Genomic DNA, 27,430 nt, shown 5'->3' on the forward strand with positions numbered 1-27,430 from the left:
TTAATGGAGAAAAAAAAACAAAGGACAAAAGATCACTTTTTTAAAACACCAAGGGTGTGATATATTTGTCCACCTCAGATCGGGTAACCCACAGACTTACTCACACATTCCTGATTTTGAGTAGTTCTCACCTTCTAACCTTCCACACCTAATTTCTTTCTAATATTATTATTCACTTGGGCAAGACTGAGCAGTGACTGTGTTTATGAACGAGTTTCTTTGAGCAGTTCTTATCAGTGCTCATCTAGTACCTCACCTATTTCCCACCTTGTCTATATTACTAAATGAGGTACTTTGAGCAGTTATCACAGATGACCTATAAATATGTCAGAATATTAGAATCACTCAATCTCAGCTTGGAGATCATCAGAAGCAACAAGGGTGGTGCCAAGCTTTGCCTGGAGGGCTGCAACAAGTGGGTTCAATGACAGTGCAATCAACAGAGATCAGCTGGGTGTGTGGGTGAAGTCACAGTGAATGACACATGGGAGAACCCTCACCCTTTTGTCAGCCATAACCACCCAGCAGATGGGACATGTCACGTCACAAAGCTACACACAGTAATTCATTCACTTCAGTTTATTTATACAGCGCCAAGTCACAACAGAAGTCATCTCAGGCCACTGAACAGGAACCTTCATACATAAAATAATAATTTAATATTATTTATCTGAGGAGCAGACTGCTTTGAATTTAACTCCATCACAGAATTCTCATCTTGAGCAAGCACGAAGGCGACAGTGGAAAGGAAAGCCTCCCTCATGAGGAAGAAACCTTTAGCAGAACCGGACAAGCGACCATCTGCTTCAACCAGCTGGGTTTGGTAGGAACAGATACACAATGGCAGGTCAAGAATCACGTAAGGATAGAAAGAGAATCAAATGAAAACTATTCAATTTGAACAATTCATTTAAGGAAATTAAGTCAATTTGTTCTCCATTAGTCTAAGCCTATAGCAGCATAACAAGCCAACCCTAACTATAGGATTTATCAAAAAGGAAAGTCTTAAGTCCAGTCTTAAAACTGGACAATGTGTCAGCCTCACAGACAGAAACATGAAGTTGGTTCCACAAGAGAGGAGCCTGATAACTGGAAGATCTTCCTCCCATTCTGCTTCTGGAAACTCTAGGAACCGCAAGTAAGCTGAAGTCTGAGAGTGAAGTGCTGTGTTAGTAAAATATAGAACAATAAGATCTGTAAAATGAGATGGAGCTAGGTTGTTGAGAGCTTTGTAGGTCAAAAGTAAGAATTTGAATTCAATTCTGAATTTGACAGGGAGCCAGTGGAGAGAAGCTAAAACTGGAGAGATATATGATCTCCATCAACTCGTTAAAACACTGGCAGCAGCATTTTGGATTAACTGAAGGAACAATGAAGGCAGTAGCAAAACAGTCAAGAAGTCGACCTAACCAGATCCTTCAACAGGCTCTCACTGAGCCAGCTGGACGAGGCTCAACGCCTGTGGTGCGGAGGAAGTTGACCAGTGTTAAAAGATGACGCCAGCATGTAGACCAATTCTTTCTTTTCTGTGGTGATTGTGAAAGTGCATTTTAGAGTGTATTTGTGTGTATTCTGTCATTTTCTGGTGAATGTTGACTTCATCCAAAACATTTCTGACATTGACCCGTAGGTGGATGAGTGTGTATTTTCTGATTACTTTGAGGCCTTGTGCTTCTAGATCATCTGGGTAACATTTAGTCATTTTTCTTTCTTTTAAAGACCAAGCAAGGACAAAAAGACAACTGGAAAATCACATTTGTTGTGGCTCTCCTTACGTCAGACATCTTGCGTCCGTACTAAATGTGTCATGGTCATCTTTTTGACATGATTGTTCTATTTTTTTGGGGGGTTCATTCTTAACAAACTTCTACTATCTTATTAATGTATAGCACAGAGTGCAACAGTCTTATCTTTTCTAACATTTTTATGTGAATGTCAAAAAACTGGGACTCAAGACATAGTTTACACTTTCACACACAAAAAATTACCCACAACTACCAGTGGTCTCAGTCAGTTAGTTGCATCCTTTTTAGTCTTCAGACTGTGTAACAAAGACTTTGAATATTCCTGTGACAAAACTAGTTCTGAGTCGTTCATGACTTCCCTCACATCTGAAAGTATTTAACAGCTTGCGCAGTGTGTTAGCACAAACAGAGGCTTCAATGTATGAATGTCATTAAGTTTGTTTTGCCTGTTTAAGCTGTATTGTGAATTTTATAGCTCCAAGGCTGGGATTATTGGCCTTTTCATGGCAGCAGACTTGCATAATTGAAACCAAGATGGTGGCATATCACCAAAAATGCAGAACTGATGTGAAAGTGGAGAGAAACTGAATATAGAGCTAAGGATGAGTAGGAAAATGAGTTCAGCTGAGATTAACAGTGAAAGAAGATCAGGTGAAGTGGGCATGGCAAGGTGACTGGAGGCCGACTGGGGGGGAATGAGAAATGATATAGGGAACACGGGGAAGCTATAAAAACAGACCAGTCAGGATCTAAACTGAGGGGGAAAACACAAACTGATGAGGTAAAACCAAGAATCACAAAATACAGGATCTAAGCCACAAAAAACAGTCACAGGATAATCAAAATATACAGATCATCAATTCTAGCTCGTTGTCTGTAAAACAGGCTGAGTATGAGCTGCTCTTGTTCTTCCTAAGGTCACTTGTGTCGTGGCTGTCTTGTATCAGGATGACTACAAAAGGTCATCACTTTTAGGAGAGTGGTGGCGCAGAGGCTAGATAAGATGGGCCTGTGATCGGAAAGTCACAGGTTCAACTCCTGGTACCATCAACATCAAAATGTGGGTGGAAAAGGTGAAACACCCACACCTGCCTCCACCCTCATTTGCCCCACTCTGGGCCCCTGAGCCCTTAACCCCCACCATCTGCTCCCCAGAAAATCACGTGCGACACCCTGGACAGGTCTCCAGTCCATCACAGGGACACATGAAAAACGAGACAAACAACCATTCACTCTCTCACTCACACCTAGAGACAATTTAGAGTCACCAATCAGCCTAACATGCATGTTTTTGGTCTGTGGGAGGAAACTGAAGTACCTGGACATGCCCATCATGCACGGAGAGAACATGCAAACTCCACCCAGAAAGGTCCGGGGCAAGGATTTGACCCGGCGACCTTCTCGCTGAAAGGCAACAGCTCTACCGACTGATCCACCGTGCCTCCTCCTTAGATAAATAAAACACTACTAAGAATGTTTCTGTTCCCTGATAACTTCTGTGACTTGGTGCTATATAAATAAACTGAACTGAACTGTAGATGTTTATTCACTTTAATGTGAGTTGTAATAAAATGCATCCAGGAGCAGTTTATGAAATAGTTTGCTGAGTTGAAACTCCAGTATTTCAAAACAGAGTTGATCAGTTTTGTGCTTGGATCGGAGTATCTTAAAGTGGGTCTACCTCAGAAGTTAAAAAGTTGAAGAAATACGATTATTTCCTGAAAGTTTAATTAGAGTATGTCAAATGGTTCATTAGATATTTTGCAAACAAAAGCAAAAGCTCAAAGGAATCCTTCACATTGCTCCTGCAGTGTGAACCCAAACATCATGATTCTTGAGATTTGTCACTGTTTGTTTCTGTAAATACAGTCAATGCTGGTAGTTTAGTCCTTTACAGATTCCTGGCACCTCTGAATGGAGTTTCCTGTGAGTACGGAGTTTATTTTTGTTTTTTTCAACGTCACTGAATTTACGAGTTAATCCACGTGGTACCTTGAGTTTGTATGTTGTGGTTTGCGTAATGCGCTCCCAGTTCGGGGTGGTGGGTGGGCTCTGTCTGCCTCACTTTCTCACTCTCTCTCTCTCTCTCTCTCTCTCTCTCTCTCTCTCTCTCTCTCCCAGTATAAGAGCGCATCTGTTATGGAAACCACATCACACTGCAGCTCGCTCTCGCGCAGAAAGGATGATGAGCACGCGGACAGTGAAATCCAACCCGGCCATGAAATTAATGGTGGTGAGTAAAACCCGAACATCTGCATCCTAGAGCCGGAATTATGTCTTAAAATATTGAACGTAGCGATAATCCAGGCTGAAATAATTATTTTAAAACCGGTTCTGGCTTTGTTCAAATATTTCCAATCCAAAAGAATGTAGGATATTCTGCACTGTTTTGATTTTTTTTTTTTTTTTTTTACAACACGTGTCAACAAGGATCAGACGTATTTATAGTATTACCTGTCTGACTGTCTGTCTGCGCACAAGATTACTGAAAAAGTTGTGAACGCACGTGCATCACGTTTCCAGCAAATGTTGAGGCGGTCACAAAAAACAAAACCACTACATGTTGCTGATGATCTGGATCAACATCTGGATCCAGGAGTGTTTTTAATGGATTCTTGTCTCTGTGCACATGATGCGTGAGTGACCCTTGTGTCTTGGTGGAGGTGCGTGTGCTCAACCTTAAGTCTCTGTAGATACCCAAACTGTAAGTAAGACTAGCCCACTTCCATGTGTAATTATGTTTGCACCTTTGTTGCTTCAAATTAGCAAAGATCATATGAGTCATATCAGGAACATTCCTAAATAATTTATCAAATGAAACCATATTTTATTTCTTCACGAGGTGCTAAACTCTGCTTGACTTTTATATTAACAGCTATAAAAGCACAGCACATCATCTCGGAATAAAATTTTACTTTGGTTCATAATTTGTTGCTTATTCCAGTGGTTCCCAACCATGGTCCTTGAGGAACGCCATTCTGCATGTTTTAATTGTTCAGCGGCTTTGAACGTTAACAGCCCATTAACTGGCCGGTTATTAGTTGTTATCATCCCAGTAGTTAGCGTTCAGACTGTCCCGCCTATACTCCTAATACGTTTAAAGGGACATTACTATTGCTTTGACACACCTGATTTGAAAGAATGGGTGATTAACGGGCTTCGGCAGAAATTGATGAAGTAATTTTATCACTGAATCACGTGTGTTGGAGCAGAGAAACAAACAAAAACATAAATAATGCAGGATGGTGTTCCTCAAGGACCAGTGTTGGGAACCACTGGCTTATACGATCATAATGAACTCCAACCATCCCTTCATTCTAATCCAAGTCTGTCCGACATTTGTTCTAGTTTTAAGTTAGAGTAAAAGCCGTTATTTTCGATGGCATGCAGCATAGCACTGGATTGTTTGCAGGTTTGCAGTTAATGCACAAACGTGTATCGGGTCACAGATTTTAACATTGTGTGACTCTTGCTCTTTTGCTATCTCTCTTTGTGCTCCAGGTGTTTGAAACTGTGGCACACAAGAAGGAGGTTGTTTTGCACAAAGCATGTCTAATTGGAGATTCTGTTTGTAACGTGTTTTCAAAGAACAAGGTGGTGACATGCAAATGAACAGGTGCGAGAGATCTTTGCTTTGTCCCGGAGGCTTTAATGTTAGCCAAACAGATTATTTCTTCTAACCCAAAGAGGAGCAAAGTTAAAGCTGTCATAAGAATTGAAGCACTCTTAAATTCTTTGTCAAAGTCAGCGTGATGTTATTCATCACATGATGTGGAACTGGCATTTTCGTTCGGGGTCACTTGTGTTGTGGACAGCTGAATGTATCTGTGTTCTGGTGACCAAAGTTTCGCAGCAAGAACTTTCCATTTATCATTTCTCCGTCTCGCAGATGAAATAATAAAATATTTCATGTTAGATGTACACACTTTTTCACACGTTTTACTATTTCGTCAGCTATCTCCCAAATAAATATGTCAGCCTCCTTGTACAGTGTGTTCACATGAGCACGTACCTGATGTTAACTTCAACAATTCATTTCCAAACCTTTGTCCTCCATCTCGTTTCTCAGTTTTGAAATAAAACTTGTAATTTTTACATCAAAATGTGCAGCTCAATTAGCAGTGGTGTGATAGGACCTTTCAATGCCATACAGCATACAATGCAGAAAAAATTTTTACAAAAAAAGCGTGTGAACAAAATAATTATTAAGAGAAAAACCAGTCCTCTTTAAAGCCTTAAGACATATTTCAAAGTATCATCATTCAAAGTTTAAATACTAACATGTACTACTATAAGTTCCTCTGTCCTATGATGATGCGTGTTAGCCTTTAAACATACATTTGCTGTTTGTTTGTCCTCCTTTTTCTGGATGGAGTCGTGGAATAATAAATATCAGTGTTTATTTTGATGAAAAAATATGTTTTTTCAAACTATGGAGAGCAAACAGCAGCTCTCCAGCAAGACATGAAACCTGTTTGTGGCCTGTTGGTCTATTCAGACTGTAATCCTGCCCTAAATCCCTGTGCTCAACTAAACCTAATACCTCTTTTGTTGTTATGGGTTATTTATTATCTCTGTCTCTTATCTTTATGTCCCCTCTCCTTTGCTCTCTGTTGTGGCAGTTGGCTGTGGTCGCAGCAACTTCCCTAATCCTGACAGCAGGTTCACACGCACCAAAGAGATCAGTTAGAACCAAAAAATAATCTATTATTTTATTAATAATGTCTCTAATTGGTTGATTGCTACAAATTGAACATATGAAGTAAGTAATACAATAAGGATGGATAAATAAAATGCTTCTGTAAATATGAAGAGTTTGATCTTTAAAGAACAAACATTCCAGATGTGATGGTCTCTGTGGCTTCCCCACACCAAGCTTCCTCTTTTCCACCAACAGTAGCTCTGAAAGCAGATGTCTGAGTCCACCTGTGTGTGTTTGTGAGCCTGTACACAGTTATGATGAACATGTTGACTCTGTGAATGTGTGTAAGACTGGTTCAGAAATGCACAGATGCAAAAATACGTGAAAAAACAAATCACCTGCGTAACGCAGAAGTTCTCATTTGCATTCTAACTTAAATGTGTGTGTCATAAAACAAAATGATTCCTCTGATGCAAATATCGTTAATGTGGCAGACGACACTTTGATTTAATTCACTTGGAGCTTGAACAGACAGTTATACAAATACACATGTTAAAATGTTGACAATGTTTAGACATTTGCATTGATTGTTTAAACAAATATTTTCCATCATCAAATGGTTTAAAACATTGTGCTAGACTTTTAGAAATGAGGGTAATACATTTTCTTGGACAATAAAAAATTAACAAAATAAAAAAACCTATAACAATCTTTGGTTAACTTGATAAAAGCTAAACTTACAAACGCTTAGAAGAATGTGTACACTTCAAAATTTTGATTATTATTCTCAATTGAAAAAAAACAAAAGGTGGACTACAGCAAATTAGTTGCAGCTGCTGCTGCGACTGTGTTTTCCTACTTGTTAAAGGATTAGGAACTTACAGGATCAGACTAATGTTGACTAATTTTTTTAAATGGCACAATATTGGCTATGTGTGTGTGCATGTGTATGCATTTATATATAGATAGGTGAATAATATATATATATATATATATGTGTGTGTGTGTGTGTGTAAATATGTGCATGTATATGTACGTTTGTGTACATGCATTTATGTACATGTGTATGTGTGTATGTATGCATGTGTGTACGTGTGTATGTTTGTGTGTATGTGTGTATGTATGTGTGTACAGTTTTTTTTCAGCCTATAAATAGCAGTTTTTTGCATAATTTACATGCCCTGCGACTTGTATGCTGAAGCGACTTATTTATGGATTTTTTTCCCATATTTACAAACCAATTTTTGGCTGAGATATGACCATTTTCATTCATTCTGATATTGATAATATTGAACACTAACATTTTTAGCTGCTAGATGGCACCCAAGATGTATGGCATGCTGTTGTGTCATGTAATAGGTAAAAGTGGCTATTAATGACACAATCGGCTTGCCAGTGTGTCAGCAAGCCACCTTCCTCCAGCTCTGGGATCATGCCTAGAGAAACCGTCAAATCAGCTTCATTTCACTACACTGCCCAGGCAAAATGCAGCTAATTTGACCATTAAAGTGCATTTAAGTAAAAGTTCAACTGAGACACACCTTTGCTATAAAATCAAGTTAACAAATAATTGTCTTGGGTGGTTATCTTGTTAATTTTCAAAGAATTGGACAGCAAGTCGTCCTCTGCACGTTCCTGTTTCTGCATATAGGCTTTTGAAATGCAGCTGATTTGACCATCAAAGTGCATTTATGAAGTAAAAGTTAGACTGAGACACACCTTTACTATAAAGTCGAGCAAACAATTGTTTTTAAGTGTTAATCTTGTTAAATGCTTCTTCAAGTCCTCCTGTGCACACTCCCGCTGCTGCCATTTGGCAGTCAATCGATTTTTGGCACAACACAGGTCCACATTTCCAGGTTGTCAGCGGTGACGCATAGTAGATGCGATATATATGGCGAAGCGATGTATTTATGCTTTTTCCACTTTATTAGACATATTTGGAGTGATGTGGCTTATAAGGCGGTGCGATATGTACGGCATAAAATATGGTATGTATGTGTGTATGTATGCATGTATGTATTTATGTATGTATTTATGTATGTATTTATGTATGTTTGTATGCATGTGTGTGCATGCATGTGTATATGTATGTATATATGTATATAATTTTATTGTAAGCACGTTACAAGATATTTGTCCTTTAATCCATGTTTTCTTCTCATCTGGTTCTTCATGTGTGATTTGTCTTTTGCTAGCCTTTTCTCTGAAGATGGTAACGGTATAATTATGTTTGTCATTTGCCTTTGGCTACAGTGTAATTTAGGCTGCCCAGGTTGTCCGTAAATGTATTTTAGTGGGAGCTCTAAAGGTGACGAGGAGGTTAAATTGGTCATTCTTTTAGTCAACAATAGATGCACGACAACTTTTAAAAAGAATTTTGTTCTTATTGGGGAATTGCAACCAAAAGACTAATATTCACAGTTGGATCATATGCACAGTGTGCCTCAAGTTAGTTTATTAATGTATCTATTCAATATAATCAGCAACAAGTGTACAAGGAGAGTAAGTGATGCTCTGGGAATTTGTGGACTGACTGAATAAATGTGGGAAATTGCAGTGAATCATCAAACTGTTATGGGTGTTTTAGCAGTTTCAAAGACATTTCTTGTACTTAATCGCCACAGTTTCTAACATGAAATAAACATCACTGAGAACGCAAATTATCCTTTATTCCAGTTGCTTTGCAGTATAAATACAAAGCTTGACCACTTATGCAGTAAGGAATCCCAATCAATGAAGTCATCATGACTTAACGCTAAGATTTAAGTTAAAACAAGAAGTTAAACAATGATCACATTTGCAAAAACGGTCCGGCAACCCTCGTCAGCCCTGTCAGTATACACTATCAAAACTTCCTGATGTGTCTAAACTAATAGGATGTGGTCTTGGGGCTTAATATTGTGTGTACATGATCCTTAATTTGTAGAATGATGCTGTGATTATGGGGTTGATTCCTCGTGGGGCCACCCATATTACAATCCAACTGCTGCAGCTCTGGGACTCCTCAGCCAGCCGCTGCAGATGAAAGACTTCCCTCAAACGCTGTGTTCAGAGGTGGATGGATTTTTGCTGGGAAATGTGCCTGGCTCACCCGGACGTTTGAAGTTTAGGTTTCTATTATGGTGCATAAAAGAAAAAGCGTTCATCTATTTTTGTCGTCCTTTCTTGGTGAACGCCACTGCAAACAGAACCAAAAACAGATTACATAAACGAGCAGTTTCACCACTGAAATCTGTGTTTATGTGTATTTATATGTCATTAAGAGTGAACCGAAACACTGGCTCATTCTAAACTGGCAGCTCAAATCAGCATGATTAGTAACATATGGCCAAAGGGAAAGACAGCTGTACAGCATATTATCTCCTCCACACTCACACCCTGAACATGAGCATACATTCTGTTCTGATTTTTAAAAAGTCTGAGGCCAAATATTCTCCAACTTATTGATGAAGGCTATTCTGAAAATTGGATTTCTTTGTTTTTCCTTGTACCAGTTTGTGATATGTCAAAAGTGGAAATACAAACGTGCAGGATGGAGATCAATTGTGGGCAGTTTTGTAAACTGAAAAGCAGATTTGATGAGTGTTTTGTGCTTTGGTGGCAAAAAGGGAAAAGCCCAGTAACCTTTAGGAGGCCTCTTTATGTGCAGTAACCAGAAGAGGAGGCCACAGAGCTTGGACACCGACTGAGAGGAAGACAATAATTTGTATTAAAAAACTCGGCAAACATCTAATGAACATATCCCCAGCATGCACACGATCACACACATCAGTTGATTTCCATAAAGGGCAAATTTTTCATTTGGATGTATTTGTACCGTTTTGAATATGGAGACTCAATATTAACAAATAAGGCCTATAATTCCTTAAAGGAATGCATGCATCCCACTCTGTTTATATTGTTTTATATTATTATTGTTTGTTTCTGTTTGTACAGCACTTTGGTTGGTCCTGTTGCTGTTTAAAGTGCTCTATAAATAACATGGTGTGGTATGGTATGATATGGTATATTAAGATCATTTTACATTAAAAATGACTCAGTTATAATCAATTGGACAAACTTAAAAATGGATGAGATGATTAAAAGGTGCAATAAAAAACAACCAATTAAGTGGGAATAATCTTTTTTTATTTTGTTCACAGCTTAAAATAAAGTAAAAACATAAAGCTACTGTTTACATCAAATATGTAAACACTTAAAAATCTGTTTATTTTGTTGTTGTCCCAGAGCAGACTTGTTAAACTGTGAACATTAAAAATGGATTTATAGTCAATGAGAAGTCCCATTCTTGTGTTTCGCTGATGTGGATGCAGGATGAAAATGGCAGTTTTCTGTTCTTACCACACTCTGACAGTGGGTCTTGTGTATTGCCCAATGTGGTGAGCATTGTGTGATTGGTCAGAACTTTGTGGGCGTGTTTGTTTGTGCAAGCGGCTGCAGTCAGCTGCTCTTTGAAAGCAGCATCTCCTGAAGAGATGCTGGCCGTAGGTTTTTGAAGATACAGCAGTTTGAGCAAAAATGATAAAGATATTCAAATAAAACTTAAAGATAAAGATAGTCCAAAAATTCATGGAAGGAGACTGGACAGTTTTGTGCACGTAGGAGATGACACGAAGAATTAGCCACTCTCCATGGCTGTGCTGACAGCGAAAAAGGGCAGCATGGTGGCGCAACTGGTAGAGCTGCTGCCTCTCAGCGAGCAGGTCCTTGGTTCAAACCCCGGTCCAGGGGCCTTTCTCGGTGGAGTTTGTATGTTCTCTCCGTGCATGCGTGGGTTTTCTCCGGGTGCTCCGGTTTCCTCCCACAGACCAAAAACATGCATGTTAGGCTGACTGGTAACTCTAAATTGTCCCTAGGTGTGAGTGAGAGAGTGAATGGTTGTTTGTCTCTATGTGGCCCTGTGATGGACTTGCGACCCATCCAGGGTGTACCCCGCCCCTCGCACAGTGATTGCTGGACATGGGCACCAGCGAACCCCGTGACCCAAAATGGAATAAGCGGGTAAAGATAATGGATGGATGGATGGATGGATATATATATATATACACACACAATAATCCCTCACTTATCGCAGGGGTTACGTTCCAGACACCTTGGCTATAGGTGAAAATCTGCGTAGTAAGGACGTTCTATTTATTTTAGTATTTATATTTTAAGGCTTTATAAACCCTTCCCACACTCTTGCAATGTTCTTAACAATGTTATAAGCTCTCTAAATGCTCTAAAAGAGCACCGTGAAAGAGAGCAGACAGACTGATGCTATGGTTGTGTGCAGCAGTGACACTGACAGGTAGTGGACCAATCAGCAGCTCCTTTTCTTGAACTCCCTGTTCTCAGTGATGGACAGTTTTGTGGGGTTCTTGTAGTCAAGCATCAGCTTCTGCATCTGCTGTTCCTAAGCCAGTAGCCACCGCTCATACTCTTCTAGACAGCACCCAGTCAACTGGAGGTGGTCCATGCATGTTAGGCTGATTGGTAACTCTAAATTGTCCCTAGGTGTGAGTGAGAGAGTGAATGGTTGTTTGTCTCGTTTGTCTCTATGTGGCCCTGTGATGGACTTGCAACCCATCCAGGGTGTACCCCGCCCCTTGCACAGTGATTGCTGGACATGGGCACCAGCGACCCCCGTGACCCAAAATGGAAGAAGCGGGTAAAGATAATGGATGGATGGATGGATGGGTTTTGAGACTGAAGTTATTTTAAGACAACAGCAATCTGTTTTAGTCCTTGTTCTGCTGAGGCTTGCCATTAGTTAATGACTCTGTTCAAAATTAAACTATATTACTTCAAACTGAGAAGGTGACTGTTCATAAACTTAGCACAGAACCTCACTTCATAAAAAGTCAGAACAGTAAATTTAACCAACAAACCTTCTTTAAATCTCTTTCTTGTTGAAGACTTTGAGGTTGGAGTGAACTCCACAATAGTTTCTGGGCAAAGAAACAAAAAGTTGGGCACAAGACAGTTTTTTTATTTTTTATTTTTTTATATTTCATCACTGCTAAAAGCGTCCTTTCTTTTTTCTTTCAGCTTTTTACAACTTCTTTTTCCTGGGCCTTTCAGCAACAAGTTGTGCCTCCAAAGTACCAGCACAGAGACCCTGTGACTTCTGACCTCCTAATATGTGACCAGTGTCCTCCTGGGACATCTGTGAGACAACACTGCACTGCTGACTCACCCACAGAATGCCAGCCCTGTCCTGACAAGCATTTTGCTGAGAACTGGCACTGGGGGGACATGTGTCAGTATTGTACCTTGGTATGTACAACACCGATGGCTTGCACTTCAGACTAATGTAAGACAGTTTAGGACCTACAATGAACATCACTATCTTTAATATCACCACACTTTCAATGTGGTTTTTGAATTTATATTTTAGTGACTTCAAATGAGCCTTTTCAGTATTTTTTATCCTAAAGCCCCTGAAAGAGGTTTTTTTTTTTAATATTTTCTCAGTTGACTCTTTTCTCTGAATTGCTACCTTATCATAGTGGCACAGTTTGTGGGCATGAATGGGGACAATTGCTTCTCTTAGGGTCTCCCAAGGCAGACTGGTCCTAGGTGACAGGCAAGACAGAGAGGGATTCAGAATACTCAAATGAGCAGATGACAACAAGAACCTTGATATCCTTCCCCCAGATTTGGGTTACCAGGACCCCACCCTGTAGCCAGGTCTGGGTGAGGGGGTCATCAGCCATTGCTTGGTGACTGGGTCTCTACCCATGGGGCCCAGTTGGGTTAAACCAGAATGAGCTACGTGGGTTTGCCTTTCTGTGGGCCCACCATCTGCAGGAGGGACCATGTGAGTTAGGTGCATTGTGCCATAGATTTTAGCTGATGGTGGGGGCCTTGGCACTCTGACCCTTGCTTAGCAAAGCTGGCTCTTGGAACATGGAATATCACCTCTTTGGAGGGGAAAGAGCCAGAGTTTGTTCAGGAGGTTGAGACTAGTTGAGCTCACCCATATGCATGACATGGGCTCTGTAACCAATCTCCTTGAGAAGGGCTTGACTTTATTCCATTCTGGAGGTGCCCATGTACTCAACTCTGGAGGTGCCCATGGTGAGTGGCACCAAGTGGTTGTGGGTCTACCTCTAGGCTCCTGGCTTGGTTCCTGCATGTATGAGAGGGTAGTTTCCCTGCACCTTTGGGTGGCGGGATGAGTTCTGGTTGTTGTTTGTGCCTACGAGTGAACAGTTTAGATTATACACCTTGGTACCCATCCTTTTTGTGAGTGTGATCTATTCGGATCAACTCAGATCTATTCAGGGATGCTGGAAAGGAGCATCCAATCAATGATTGTACCTCAGATTCAGGAGGAACAGTGCAGGTTCTTTGGGCCATTCAGTCACAAGCATTTGGATGGTTTGTTTCACATTTCCAGTGTTAAGTCAGACCACTTAAGGGGGTAGTTGAACTCCTCCAGTCCTGCTTGATGTCACTGATTCTTTTCATAACTTTTATGGACAGAATTTCTCAGTTCAACCAGGGGACAGAGCTGACTGGGTTGAGAGTGAGGTGCTGCTTCAAGTGCATGAGCTCAAGAATCTTGGGGTTTTGTGCATGAGTGAGGGAAGAATGGGGTGTGAGATCGATACTAATTGATGCAGCTTTCCCAGTATTGAGAATGCTGTGCCAGTCTTTTTAAGTGAAAAGGGAGCTGAGAGCAAGGTGAAGTTCTCAGTTTAACTATGGTCTCAAACTTTGGGGTGTGACTGAAAGAATGAGATTGCAGATACAGGAGGTCAAAATGAGTTTTCTCCACAAAGTAGCTGGAAGTTCAGTTCTTCGGTAGAGTCTTAGAGTTGAGCCATTGTTCCTCCACATTGCGAGGAGCCAGTTGATGTGGTTTGGGCATCTGGTAAGGATCCCCATGGACAACTGGAAGAAATAACTGTAGAAAGAAATGCCTGGGCCTCCCTGCTCAAGGTGCTGCCCCCACGACCCGACTCTGGAACAAGCAGACGATAATGGATGGGTGGAGGGGCTTGATTCTGCTAGTTTAGATTTTGTTGCAGAAATTGTAATTTGTAAGCCATTGTTTCCATATCAGTTATTGCTACTTAAAATTAAAATGTATGCATTAATGGTTTTCTCTTTTCCACTTCAGAGAAGTTAAGAAAACAACATGTCATACTTTTTAAATGCAGCATGAAAAATTCTTTGATAATGTTTGTTCCTTTTGAATTTAAATGAACATTTTCTGCATGTGGCTGTTTACACACATCACTTATGGGCTATGGTCTGTTGTGTGTGTTGCATTCAGGTGTGTAAGGAGAGGCAGCTAGTGAAACAACAGTGCAACAGCACTCATGACCAGCTGTGTGAGTGTGCACCAGGGTTTCATCTCATGGTGGAGTTCTGTATTGCACACACTCCCTGTCCTCCTGGTTATGGAGTCACAGTAGCAGGTGAGTCTGAGGTTCTCATTGCCAACAAACTGAAGTATGTTTACAGGGGTACTTGAATGTTTGTGAACCCTTTAGAATTGTCCATATTTCTGCATAAATATGACCTAAAACTCCAGGACAACCTTGTAAAAGAGATTAATAATCTCAATGGATTTCTTTCCTGGTTAAATAAAGGTTAAAAAAATTAACATAATAATATTTTCACAAAAGTCCTAAAAGTAGATAAAAAGAACCCAGTTAAACAAATGAAACAAATATATGTTATACTTGGTCATTTATTTATTGAAGAAAATGATAACTGTGAGTGACAAAAGTATGTGAACCTTTGCTTTCAGTATCTGGTGTGACCCCCGATGCATCAATAACTGCAACTAAATGTTTCCAGTAACTGTTGATCAGTCTTTCACACCAGCTTGTAGGATTTTTAGCCCATTCCTCTGTACAGAGCATCTTCAACTCTGGATATTGATGATTTCCTCACATTAACTGCTGCTTCAGGTCCTTCCACAACATTTCAATCAGATTAAGATCAGGACTTTGACTTGGCCATTCCAAAACATGAACTTTATTCTTCTTGGACCATTCTTTGGTACAACAACTTGTGTGTTTAGGGTCATTGTTTTGCTGCACGACCCACCTTCTCTTGAGATTCAGTTCATGGACAGATGTTCTGACATTTCCCTTTAGATTTCTCTGATATAATTTAGAATTCATTGATCCATCAATAATGGCCAGCCGTCATGGCCCAGTTGAAGCAAAGTAGGCCCAAACTATGATACTACCACCACCATGTTTCACAGATGGGATAAGGTTCTTATGCAGGAATGCAGAGTTTTTCTTTCTCCAAACATAACACTTTTCATTTAAACCAGCAAGTTCCCATGTACTCATCTGACCACAAAACATTCTTCTAACAGTCTTCTGGCTTGTCCTCATGATCTTTATGAAACTGCAGACGAGCAGCAATGGTTTTTTTAGAGAGCAGTGGCTTCTTCTTCAACCCTGCCATGAACACCATTGTTGTTCAGTGTTCTCCTGATGGTGGACTCATGAACATTAACATTAATCAATGTGAGAGAGACCTTCAGTTGTTTAGAAGTTACCCTGGGGTCCTTTGTGACCTCGCCGACTATTCCACGCCTTCCTCTTGGCGTGATATTTGTTGGCCCACCATTCCTGGGTAACAATGGTCTTAAATTTCCTCAGTTTGTCCACAATCTGTCTGACTGTGGATTGGTGGAGTCCAAACTCTTTAGAGATGGTTTTGTAAACTTTTCCAGCCTGATGAGCATCAACAACTCTTTTTCTGAGGTCCTCAGAAATCTCCTTTGTCCATGCCATGATACACTTCTACAAAGTACAAACATGTTGTGAAGAGCAGACTTTGATAGATCCATCCATCCATCCATTATCTTTACTTGCTTCTTCTTTTCGGGTCGCAGCAGTTACTGTGCGAGAGATGGGGTACACCCTGGACAGGTCTCCAGTCCATCACAGGAACACATAGAGACAAATGAGACAAACAACCATTCACTCTCTCACTCACACCTAGGGACAATTTAGAGTTATCAATCAGCCTAACATGCATGTTGTTGGTCTGGGGGAGGAAACCGGAGTACCCGGAGAAAACCCACGCATGCACGGAGAGAACGTGCAAACTCCAACCAGAAAGGCTCCTCGGACTGGGATTTGAACCAGGGTGACCTGCTCTCTGAGAGGCAGCTGATAGATCCATGTTCTTTAAATGAAACAGGGTGCCCACTCGCACCTGATCATCAACCCACTGATGGAAAACACCTGACTCTAATTTCACCTTCAAATTAACTGGTAATCCTAGAGGTTCACATACTTTTGCCACTTACAAATATGTATTGGATTGGATCATTTTCCTCAATAAATAAGTGAGAAAGTATGTTTTGTCTCATTTGTTTAACTGGGTTCTCTTTATCTACTTTAGGATTTGTGTGAAAATCTGATGATGTTTTAAGTCATATTTATGCAGAAATATAGAAAATTCTAAAGGGTTCACAAACATTCAAGCACCGTGTATAAACATACTGATTTGGTGTTTTTTTAAACAACTTTGATTTAAAAAATGAAATGTAACAGAATGTTTATGTGCTTAAACTTGAGAAATTTTAATAATTAGTCACACCACCTAACATGAGGGATTTAGATGAAGAATGTTATTTCATGTCTGTTTGTTTTCATCTTTATGCAACAGTCACTGTCTACATTTTTAAAAGCACAAGACATATGCCATAAAATAAAAGGGTAATAACTAAACATTCTAGCTGTCACATTATCATATTTTATATGTAATAAATGTGTCATTATGTAGAGAAGGATTTATCCATCGTTGTGTTTCTAGGGTCAAAAACTGTTTGTTTACACATGTGTCTGTGTGTCTGTCTTCTTTACACATTTCAAATACTTGACATTTCAGAAACACGGTATCAGAGCTGATCATACGTCATTTTCTCTTCATGGTGGGAAGATATTAGTTTTTGTCTCACTGGAAGTCCTTCTGTCTCTCTTTCTCCAAGTCAGCCTCTCAGATCTGTTCCAGATGTTCATTTCCCTTTTTAACAAAACCCAGAAGGACGCAACATTTTTAAAGACTGACTCTTAGAAATGCTTGCTGTTTCATTTTTACAAATCTCTCTTACCCTACTCAATCTCTTTATGTTTTGGATATTTTCATGATCTGCTTCATTACCACTTCTTGGTACAGAAAATATATGTAAATATATTCACTTTATTCCTAGCATTGCAGATCTTCCTGGCTCTGTCACCTGTTGAGACTCGCCAATGAAATCAGTTATCTTTTACATCCTGAATCTTTGAGTCTTTTCGATTTCTGGAACGCAAACTCTGGTTTTAAAACTCAGGCCAAACATGGCAAAAATGACAAAACGCTCAGGCCACGACCAAAGGTCACAGAGTTTGTCCGAGACTGAAAGAATTCATCAAACTCATGGATCAGAACAAGATCGACAACACAATCTAGTCCTACAGAAGATCTTCACTCACCAACAAACCTCCAGCACTAACCTTGAGAAGCTTGGTGGTATATTGTATTCTTTTAAACAGCAGCTGGTATCTTCTTTCATTACCAGCTGATGGAGTGACTAAGACACTATTTGCCCTGTCCACATCTCCCCCCTTCTTTCTCCTAATTCCACTGCTTCAGGTGATTTAACTGTTTACCCCTGAAAGGTTTTGATGGCAGTCCAGGTCGTCTTGGGGTTTCTTTCTTTAAGTTTTTCTCATGTTGCTATGGCTTACTCGTCAGATGGAGATAGATTAATTTTGTGATTAGTGCTTTAAAAGGTTAAGCTCTCCAGTGGTCGGAAGCCAATTTTAATTCTCACTCTCGAGCAGTTTTCCTACCGAGTTTCTGGAAGATTTAATTTGGGTGTTCGATCATTCCCTCCACCAGGAGGAGGCCACAAATAGAATTCTTTCACTACATCAGAGTAAGCAATATGTGGAAGAACATTCCATTACCTTCTGGGTCATGGTGAAAGAGACAGGCTGGAATAATCAGGCTCTTAAGGGTGCTTTTTATTAACTCTATCTGAACATCTGAAGGGCCAACTTGCCACTCGAAATGAACTCGAAACATTGGATGAAGCTATCAAACTCGCAGTTAAGATTGATAATTTCCTCCAGATATGACAGATGGAAAAGAACTAGTCCTAGGAATGACCGTCTTTCGGTTTCAGATCATTTCCGTTTTGCATACCACAACAACATAGTTTCCCCGCTACACACAAATCACAACTCAAACCTGTACAGCTTGGAAGGAACTGCATCTGGCCAGAGGAGAGACAGAGACATATAAAGGCTAAGAAGTGTATTCATTGTGGAAGACTGGGACATTTCGTCACTGCTTGCCCTGTTAAAAGCCAGAGACCGCCTTTCAGTAGAGACTGGGGGGTAAATATTCTTGTTTCTGCTGTTTGAGATTAACATTTCTTGCTATAATTCATGCTAAGCATGCTGTTCTCCCCATTCAAGCCCTGACTGATCTGAGCTGAACAGAATCTCATCAGCCATTATCTCACCAAACAACTTCACCTTCCCACAGTCCCTCTGTAACAGCCATTGTCTGTCATGGCTCTCACTGGCCAAACTATCACCACCATCACCTATAAGACTGAAAAGGTGCACTTCATTATTTCTGTCAACCATCACAAATGGGATGAGTTTTGTTTTTTCTGGTCCCACCTCCCATGTGGTCTTAGGCTTTCCCTAGCTTCTAAGAGATAACCCAGTAATAAACGAGTAGAAAGTTGGAGTACAGATTGCATGGCTAATTATCTTTGAGGTTCTGTCTTCTTCCAGAATGACAGGACCATCTCTTCTAATAAACTAGATTTTTCCAGAGTTTCTGCCATTTATGACCTGGCTCCGGCATTCAGTAAAATAGAAAGCTCTCTTTCTACCTCCACACTGACCATATGATTGTGCCATTGATTTGCTTCCCTACCTCCGAGCAGACTTTATAAATTGTCAGACCCAAAACAAGAAACTATGAAGAGCTATATTGATGATTTTCTAGCATCTGGTATCATCCGTCTTTCCACATCTCCTGATGGTGCTGTTTTTTTTTCTTTGTAGAAAAGATAGAGAAGACGCAGTATTTCCCCTACCCTTATACAAGTGGGGAGCACCACCCCATCAACAGAGCTGAGCACCCCATCTACCCCCACCCCCCACCCCCCACTTCCCCCAACACCTGTCAGCACTGATGTAACACTAAACTAGCAGCTTGCAATGCATGTGCACTAGCTAAAAAGAAAAGGCAGCCTCTTCTCTCATGCTGAACCCTCACACTGCCCCCCCCCCCCCCACACACACACACACACAGACAAAAACTGTTGGTAAAAACAGGGCACGGCTCATGTGTGTCTGTCTCCCCCCCACCCCAAAAAGGTCTGTACAGACAGTGCACATCTGAGATGTGTCTGTCTCTCTCCTCTGCCCTGCTCCAAAACTGTAAAACTGTCAGTGCAAACAGCGCATGGCTCTGTCTCTCCACCCCACCCTCCCCACAAATGTCGGTATAAACAGGGCACTGCACAGTTCAGGATGTGTCCCCTCTTATCTGGACAATGGCTGAGAGGGGGAGCTCTGGACTATGCTACGACCTTCCCTTAAAATTCAATGTCTTCACCGGCCTATATGTACATGTACTTTGTATAACCATGGGCGTCAGAAGCATCCGTAATGTGGGGGGGGGGGGACACAATGATGTGTAGGATGTGCGTGTGTGCACGTGCGCGTGCATGTGAAGCTTGAGGACAATAAGGTGTGGGCTTTTAAAGACATTTCAACTTTAATGCAACTTACAGCGTCTCTTACACCTGCAGCGTCTTACAGCGTCACAGTTACTGCTAAGCTAAGATGCTACAGACGTAGCGCTCCTCTCAAGCATCCTCCTAACATGAATATATGTTTATGATCAATCCCCCTGGTCAACAACTGCCCACACTAAGCTTGCTAAACTGGCGAGCGAGTAACACAGAGGTGTCTCCATCTCCTCCACCTGTTCGCGTTTTATGCTGAGACAGGAGGAGAGGCACAGAAACACTGCAGGTGTTACACCATATTCTGTGACCACCGTATATTGTGACCGTGGCAACAGGCTGCTGTGTTTAGAGTTGAAGGTAACCAGGAAAACCTGGAGTGGAGTTTTAGTGGCCTGAGTATTCTCCTATTAATCAAGTGGAATGGATTCGTTCACAAAGAAAGAGAAACTGCGCCGACTGAACTAATGTTTTATAGTAAAAGTGTGTGTGTGTGTGGGGGGGGGGGGTCCAAATTAACGTTTTTTTAATGTGGGGGGGACTTGTCCCCTTCACATATAATGGTTCCGACGCCTATGTGTATAACGTCTATTTATGTTGCTTTGCTGTGGTAGGTTTTTTTGATGCCTCAAATCTTGCCCTGTCTACAAAGTAGGACATGGCGTGAGAGATCTTTTTTGTATACCATCTCTCCTCATGTTTTCTTCCCTTTTCTCATCTAAGCAAAATATTATTCGGAATAAGAATAATGAGGGCCGTGCTTTTTATAGTTGCAGCTTTGTGCACTCTGCCCATCTTTTGGATGACTGTATGTACATGTTCTCGTTGTATCTCGATGCAATGATAATAAAGTTTATTCTGATTCTGATTCTGATTCTGAGCACCCCACCATGGCAAGTTATCTAGGAGAAAGACGCTACACCAGTGCACTGATTATCGTGGTCTGAACTAAATTACTGTCAAGAAAATAAAACTCCTTTACCTCTAATAGACTGTGTTCAAATATTTACATTCAGCTAACATATTCATAAAACTGGACCTCCATTATGCTTATCATCTAGACTGCATCCGTGAAGATGATTAATAGAAGATCGTATTCAAAACTCGTCTCGGTCATTTTGAATATTTAGTTATACTTTTTGGTCTCACTAAAGCCCCAGCTGTTTGTCTGGCTCTTGTGAATGACGTCTTGAGATTTTCTCAGTGACTGTTTTTGTGTACCTTGACAAACTTCCAATTTACTCCCAGGATCCGAAGCAACACAGTAACTATGTTTGTGGCTTTATTCAAAGGCTGCTAGAAAATTATTTTTTCATCAAAGCTGAGAAGTGTGAGTTCCATGTCTCTACAGTCTCTTTCCTCAGCTTCATATTTGAGTGGAGAGATGAGGATGAATCTGGAAAAGATAAAAGTAGTTGCCAAATGGCCCATTCCCAAAGTCCGGAAATGGCTACAGCCCTTCCTGAGCTTAGCAAATGTTTACAGGCAATTTATTTGTGATTTCAGCCAGACAGCTTCATCATTCACTCAGCTCACTTCAACACTAAGAAGGTTTGAATGGACTCCGGAGACCAACTCAGCCTTTTATAAGTTGAAAGAACTCTTTACTACTGGTCCTATTCTGTCACTATGAAGATTTTGTTTTCTGCTTCTGCCACTGCTCATCTTTTTGCTCCTCTTGAGATACAGGTGTGCTGATCTGCCATAACTCTCCGCCTGAGCATTGTATAACCTTGTTGCCTTTAAGAACCCTTCCCTGAGATAGGGTGAGAAGTTCGATCATCTGGGAGGGACTCAGAGTAGAGCCGCTGCTTCTCCACGTCTAGAGGAGCCAGTTGAGGTGGCTCGGGCATCTGTTTAGGAAGCCTCCTAGACGTCTCCCTGGTGAGGTGTTCTGGACACGTCCCACCGGGAGGAGACCCAGAGGAAGACCCAGGACACGCTGGAGGGACTATGTTTCTCGGCTGGCCTGGGAACGCCGCGGGAGTCCCCTGGAGGAGCTGGACCAAGTGGCTGGGGAGAGGGAAGTCTGGGCCTCCCTACTTTGGCTGCTACCCCCGCGACCTGAACATAGATAAGCGGAAGAAAATGGATGGATGGATGGATTGAGATGTGTGCCAGGAGCTTCAAACATACAGAGAGCAAAGCAGGAGGAAGAGGAGAGCAGGGGGAGGGAGAGCAGGAGCCTTGATCAAGAGCCAGAGTACGAAAAAACGTTATATAATTATACAAATCAAATAAATATATAAAAAGTCTGGAAAAAATGTAAATTAAAAACAAAACTCTGATAAAACTATATTTAACTGACTTACAATCTATTATTGCAAACATAAAATGTTGAAACTAAAAAAAATCATACCAGTTTTTTTTAAATAATCCTTTGATTCTAAATGGGATGGCAACATCACATCTAAAAAAAATGGGTATAGGTGCAACCAAAGGTTGTACATGTAATTGATATAAATAATTAGCTGGAGGACTATTTTGTAACTAATTACGTTAATTGGCAACAGGTCAGTAAAAGATGTATAAACAGCATTTTGGAGAAGCTGAAGCTCTTAGAAATAAAGATGGGTAAATATTTAACAGTCTGAAAAAATTGTATTTAAAAACGTAGGAACAATCGTTGAATGTTCCTTAACAGAAAATTAAAAAGGCTTTGAAAATCCTATTGTCTACAGTGTATGTTGTCATCAAAAGGTTTTACGAATCAAGGACAATTACTATGAACAAAAGACATGGCTGAAAGTGAATATTGGATGGCTGTGAGGCCTGACTTTTTAACGGACATTACTGTATGGGCTCAGGTCTATTTGCAGGCATTAAGTGGTCTATCATGTAAATATTTAGGCCTGAACTGAAGCAAGTAGAAAACTATTTTGTGGTAAAATGCAGATTTTTATTACATTATTTACTTTATTTACATTTTAATTTGGCTTGAGTTTTAAAACCAGCATTTGTATTCCAGAGATCGAAAAGACTCAGACTCAAGACGTAAAAGGTAAGTGATTTTATTGGCGAGTCTCAACAGGTAACGAGGCCAGAAAGATCTGTAATGCAAGGAATAGGGTGGATATTTGGTTCTCAAAAATAATTCTTCACATATGGTTAGAAAGAAAGTGATGGCTCTTATTGAATGTTGTTTCTTCACAAGTTCGAGAGAGGTTGGAGGATTCCAGTTCTGGTATACAGTGAGAGACTCCAGGAGTTAAGTGTACATATGATGGAGAGTGACAAGTGGGACCAGAGATGGATGCAAAGACCTGTAATGTCCAAATACTCATTGCAGGAAACGAAGAGTGAAGGTGTAGCTCCAGGAGAATGAAGGGAACCAACACAAGTGATGGCAGACCCAAGACTCTAAGGGAGAGCCCAGACACCCTGCGAAGAAAACTCATTTCGGCCGCTTGTATCCAAGATCTCGTTCTTTTTGTCACAACCCAAAGCTTATGACCATAGATGAGGGTAGGAACGTAGATCGATCGGTAAATTGAGAGCTTCGCTTTTTGACTCAGCTCACTTCACCACGACAGACCTGTACAGTGCCCGCTTCACTGCAGATGCTGCACCTATCTGCCTATCAATCTCGTGTTCCATTTTTCCCTCATTTGTGAACAAGACCCCAAGATACTTGAACTCCTCCACTTGGGGCAGGATCTCCTCCCTGACCCGGAGAGGGCACTCTACCCTTTTCTGGCTCAAGACCATGGCCTCAGATTTGGAGGAACTGATCCTCATCCTGGCCGTGTCGCACTCGGCTGCGAACTGCTCCAGCGAAAGCTGTAGATCACTATCTGATGAAGCCAATAGGATCACATCATCTGCAAAAAGCAGAGACGCAATCCTAAGGCCACCAAAACAGATCCCCTCAACACCTTGGCTGCACCTAGAAATTCTGTCCATAAAAGTTATGAACAGAATCTGTGACAAAGGGCAACCTTGGCGGAGTCCAACTCTCACCGGGAACAAGCCCGACCTACTGCCGGCAATGTGGACCAGGCTCTGACACCGGTCATACCTAACAGCCCATATCAAAGGGCCCAGTACCCCATACTCCCAGAGTACTCCCCACAGGGTTCCCCGAGGGACACGGTCGAAAACCTTCTCCAAGTCCACAAAGCACATGTAGACCGGTTGGGCAAACTCCCACGCACACTCCAGGACCCTGCTGCGAGTGTAGAGCTGGTCCAGTGTTCCACGACCAGGACAAAAACCGCACTGCTCCTCCTGAATCCGGCACACATCTCCCAAACAAAAAATAAGATTATGGATCTGGTGATCTGGACTTTCAACGCAATCGACAAAATCTTTTCAACCAAACGACAGGGTCCTGAAGAACCCTCTTGTCTGGCTGAAACTCATGCTGTGGGATACGTCAGAGATCCATGGGGAGTTTGGCAGATGATGTGCCTCTCAGTTCTGTCTCAGGAGGATGCTGAAGATGTTTATATATTTGGATTTATGATAGCAGGGCTTCTGGTCTTTGGCATCGGCTCTGTTTTATCAACTTTTGAAGAAGACTTTGGCAGCAGTTTTGGCCATAACAACACTTCCAAGTCAGTGTGAAGGTTTGGCTCATGCTATTAGTACTCAAAATCAGCTGATTTACGAACTGAACCGTAAGGTGGAGGCTATTTGTGAGAATCACAGGCTACCTTTGGCTTCTAGGACTCTGCAACATGTTGAGATTGACCTTGAAAAAGGCTCTTAACATGGATCTGTGGAGTGGATACCCATAAATTTGGCCATTTTGGACCGGAAAATTCCAGCAGGACTCAAGGCTGACAAGGAAAAACTGTCTGCCTGAAGAAAAATCAACAATTGTGGCTTATCTGAATCTGACTCCCCCGTTTGGCCTTGGATACAAAGCGACTTATCAAATTTCTCCTGGGACATGGGTAACAGGGGACAAAAGCTTTGTCTATTGAACTGCCAGCTGAAACAACATAATCAGAGCTGTGGCCTATTTGAAAATGCCCATGGACAAATCTCAACATCTTGACGTCAAATGCGTATGTCGTGTGTCTGTAAATGTGCTTGCTGGTAGAGGTTTTTTTTAATGTCTCAAATTGTGTCCTGATAGGACAAAATGTGGTGATCTTTTTTTTTTTTTTTTTTTTTGGTAATACCATTATCTATCCTCATGGTAAAGTATCCTGATAAAGAATATGGGGCTGCGCTTTTTAGCAGCAGCATGCACTCCACCCATCTTTTGGACGACTGTACAAACAGAATCTCACTGTATTTCGGTACAATGATAATAAAGCTTATTCTGATTCTGATAATTTTCAATATTTTTTTATTAAACCTTTATTTAACCAGAGAAAAACCCACTGAGGTCAAGACCTCTTTCACAAGGGTGCCCTGGCCAAGAACAGGCAGCAACAGCACACGTCGTAAAAAACAAAACAAGTAGCAAGATTAGATGAAGACTTCAGAAATATATAAAAAATATAAAACATGCAGTATAGTAGTAAATGGCAATAATAGTCATTGTTAGAAAATTACAAGGCAGAAAAAAGTCCTAAAATAGCTTGTTTGAACTGAATGGGGAGTGGTGGCGCAGAGGTTAGAGAAGGTGGGCCTGTGATCGGAAGATTGCTGGTTCAAGCCCCGGTACCGACAACATCAAAAAATGTGGGTGGGGTAGGTGAAGCACCCACAACTGCCCCCACCCTCATTCGCCCCACTCTGGGCCCATGAGAAAGGTCCTTAACACCCATCTGCTCCCTAAACAGGTCTCTCTTGAAAATTAGTTATCGTGGCTCAATGAGACTACCTGTATAAATAAAGGGTAAATGAAAAAAAAAAAAAAAAGAATTACAGAGGGTTTTATTCATAATCAGAACATGTTGAACTGTTGAATTTATGAGTTGTGTTAAGCCAAATAAATTTTATTTTGGTTAAAAAGGCATTGGGGTATTTTGATTTTTAAAATGTATTTATTTATAAATTTATTAATTTTTAAAACAAAACAAAACAATTTTATATACAATAAGAAATACAATCACAAATAAAATGAAAGGCAGCAGAAAGAAGAAAAAAATCTTATTATATCTGCCCCTTTTTCCCAAACAATTAATTCAAACAATATTAATCTTCAAATAACAAAACAAAATAAATAACTCCTTCTTGAGCAACAATTCATACAAATACACATTAAGCTATTTCATTTTTTTTTTTTTTTTAACAAATCAACTTTGATCATTCTCTTAAACATACACAATGATCTGGCATTTTTAACATCACTCTCCAGATTATTCCATAATCTAATTCCTTGGATTGAGGTAGAACATCCCTTCAAACTAGTTCTAAATTTCAGTTTCACAAATCTCTCTATCCTCTTAAGATTATAACAACTTTCTCTTTTAACAAAATTTATTTGGATATTTAAAGACACTGTTATTTTGAGCCCTATACATAACTGATAAAATATTATAATCTACCAAATCATGGAACTTCAATAACTTCATTTGATAAAATAATGTACTTGGTGGGTGACAGAAATGCTTCCTACTAATAATTCTTACAGCTATTTTCTGTAAAACAATAATAGGATTTGTAATTGTTTCAACACTTTCCCCCAAACATCAATACAATAGATTAAGTGTGGAACAATTATTGCATTATACAACATATACAGAGCTTTATCATTTAATAACTCCCTTACTTTGTAAAGTACTGCAATCAATTTAGCTATTTTTATTCTTACATAATTTATGTGATGTTTTCATGTCAGTTTTTCATCAATGATAACACCCAAAAACTTCACCTCACTAACTCTACATATCTCAACACCCTTGACTTTAAATGGAACATCGACAGTTCTCCTTCTCTTACTATCATATAGTTAGTTTTATCAGGGACTGGATGGCTTTAAACTTCTTAAGTTTCAATGAAAAGAAGTCTGAAGTCATGTTGTTCCCTCCCAATGACACGTTCACAAACCACTGTACCGACCTCTCCGCTCTAACCCTGTCAGAAAAACAAAGAGTCACTAATCTGGGAGTGATAATGGACCCTTCCCTGAAACTTAACAATCATGTTTACATGATTTTTAAATCATGTTTCTTCCAACTGAGGCGGCTGTCTAAACTGAAGCCCATATTGTCCAAAAATAACCTGGAGACAGTAATACATGCATTCATTACATCTAGGCTTGATTACTGCAATTCACTCCTGTTTGGTATCAGTCAAACCTCCATAGCATGACTACAACTGGTCCAGAATGCAGCAGCCCAATTTTTAACCAGTACAGGCAAAAAAAAGCACATTACACCAGTTTTGGCCTCACTGCACTGGTTACCGGTTCAC

The 27,430-nt window shown here is 40.5% G+C and overlaps 1 protein-coding gene across 1 annotated transcript in view; it reads left to right on the forward strand.

Annotated features, from left to right (window-relative positions):
• Positions 1 to 3,834: 3,834 nt before the first annotated feature.
• LOC119410161 (tumor necrosis factor receptor superfamily member 11B-like) overlaps positions 3,835 to 27,430 on the forward strand; it is a 31,089-nt gene continuing 7,493 nt past the window's right edge. The window contains exons 1-3 of the mRNA XM_037677072.1: positions 3,835 to 3,978; positions 12,421 to 12,648; positions 14,657 to 14,801. Of these exons, the coding sequence (XP_037533000.1) occupies positions 3,928 to 3,978; positions 12,421 to 12,648; positions 14,657 to 14,801 (424 nt within the window). The 5' untranslated portion in view covers positions 3,835 to 3,927. The remainder of the gene's footprint in view (positions 3,979 to 12,420; positions 12,649 to 14,656; positions 14,802 to 27,430) is intronic.

Source organism: Nematolebias whitei, chromosome 5, assembly GCF_014905685.2.
Source record: "Nematolebias whitei isolate Nwh7 chromosome 5, NemWhi1, whole genome shotgun sequence".
In the NCBI taxonomy this organism is placed as follows: domain Eukaryota; kingdom Metazoa; phylum Chordata; class Actinopteri; order Cyprinodontiformes; family Rivulidae; genus Nematolebias; species Nematolebias whitei.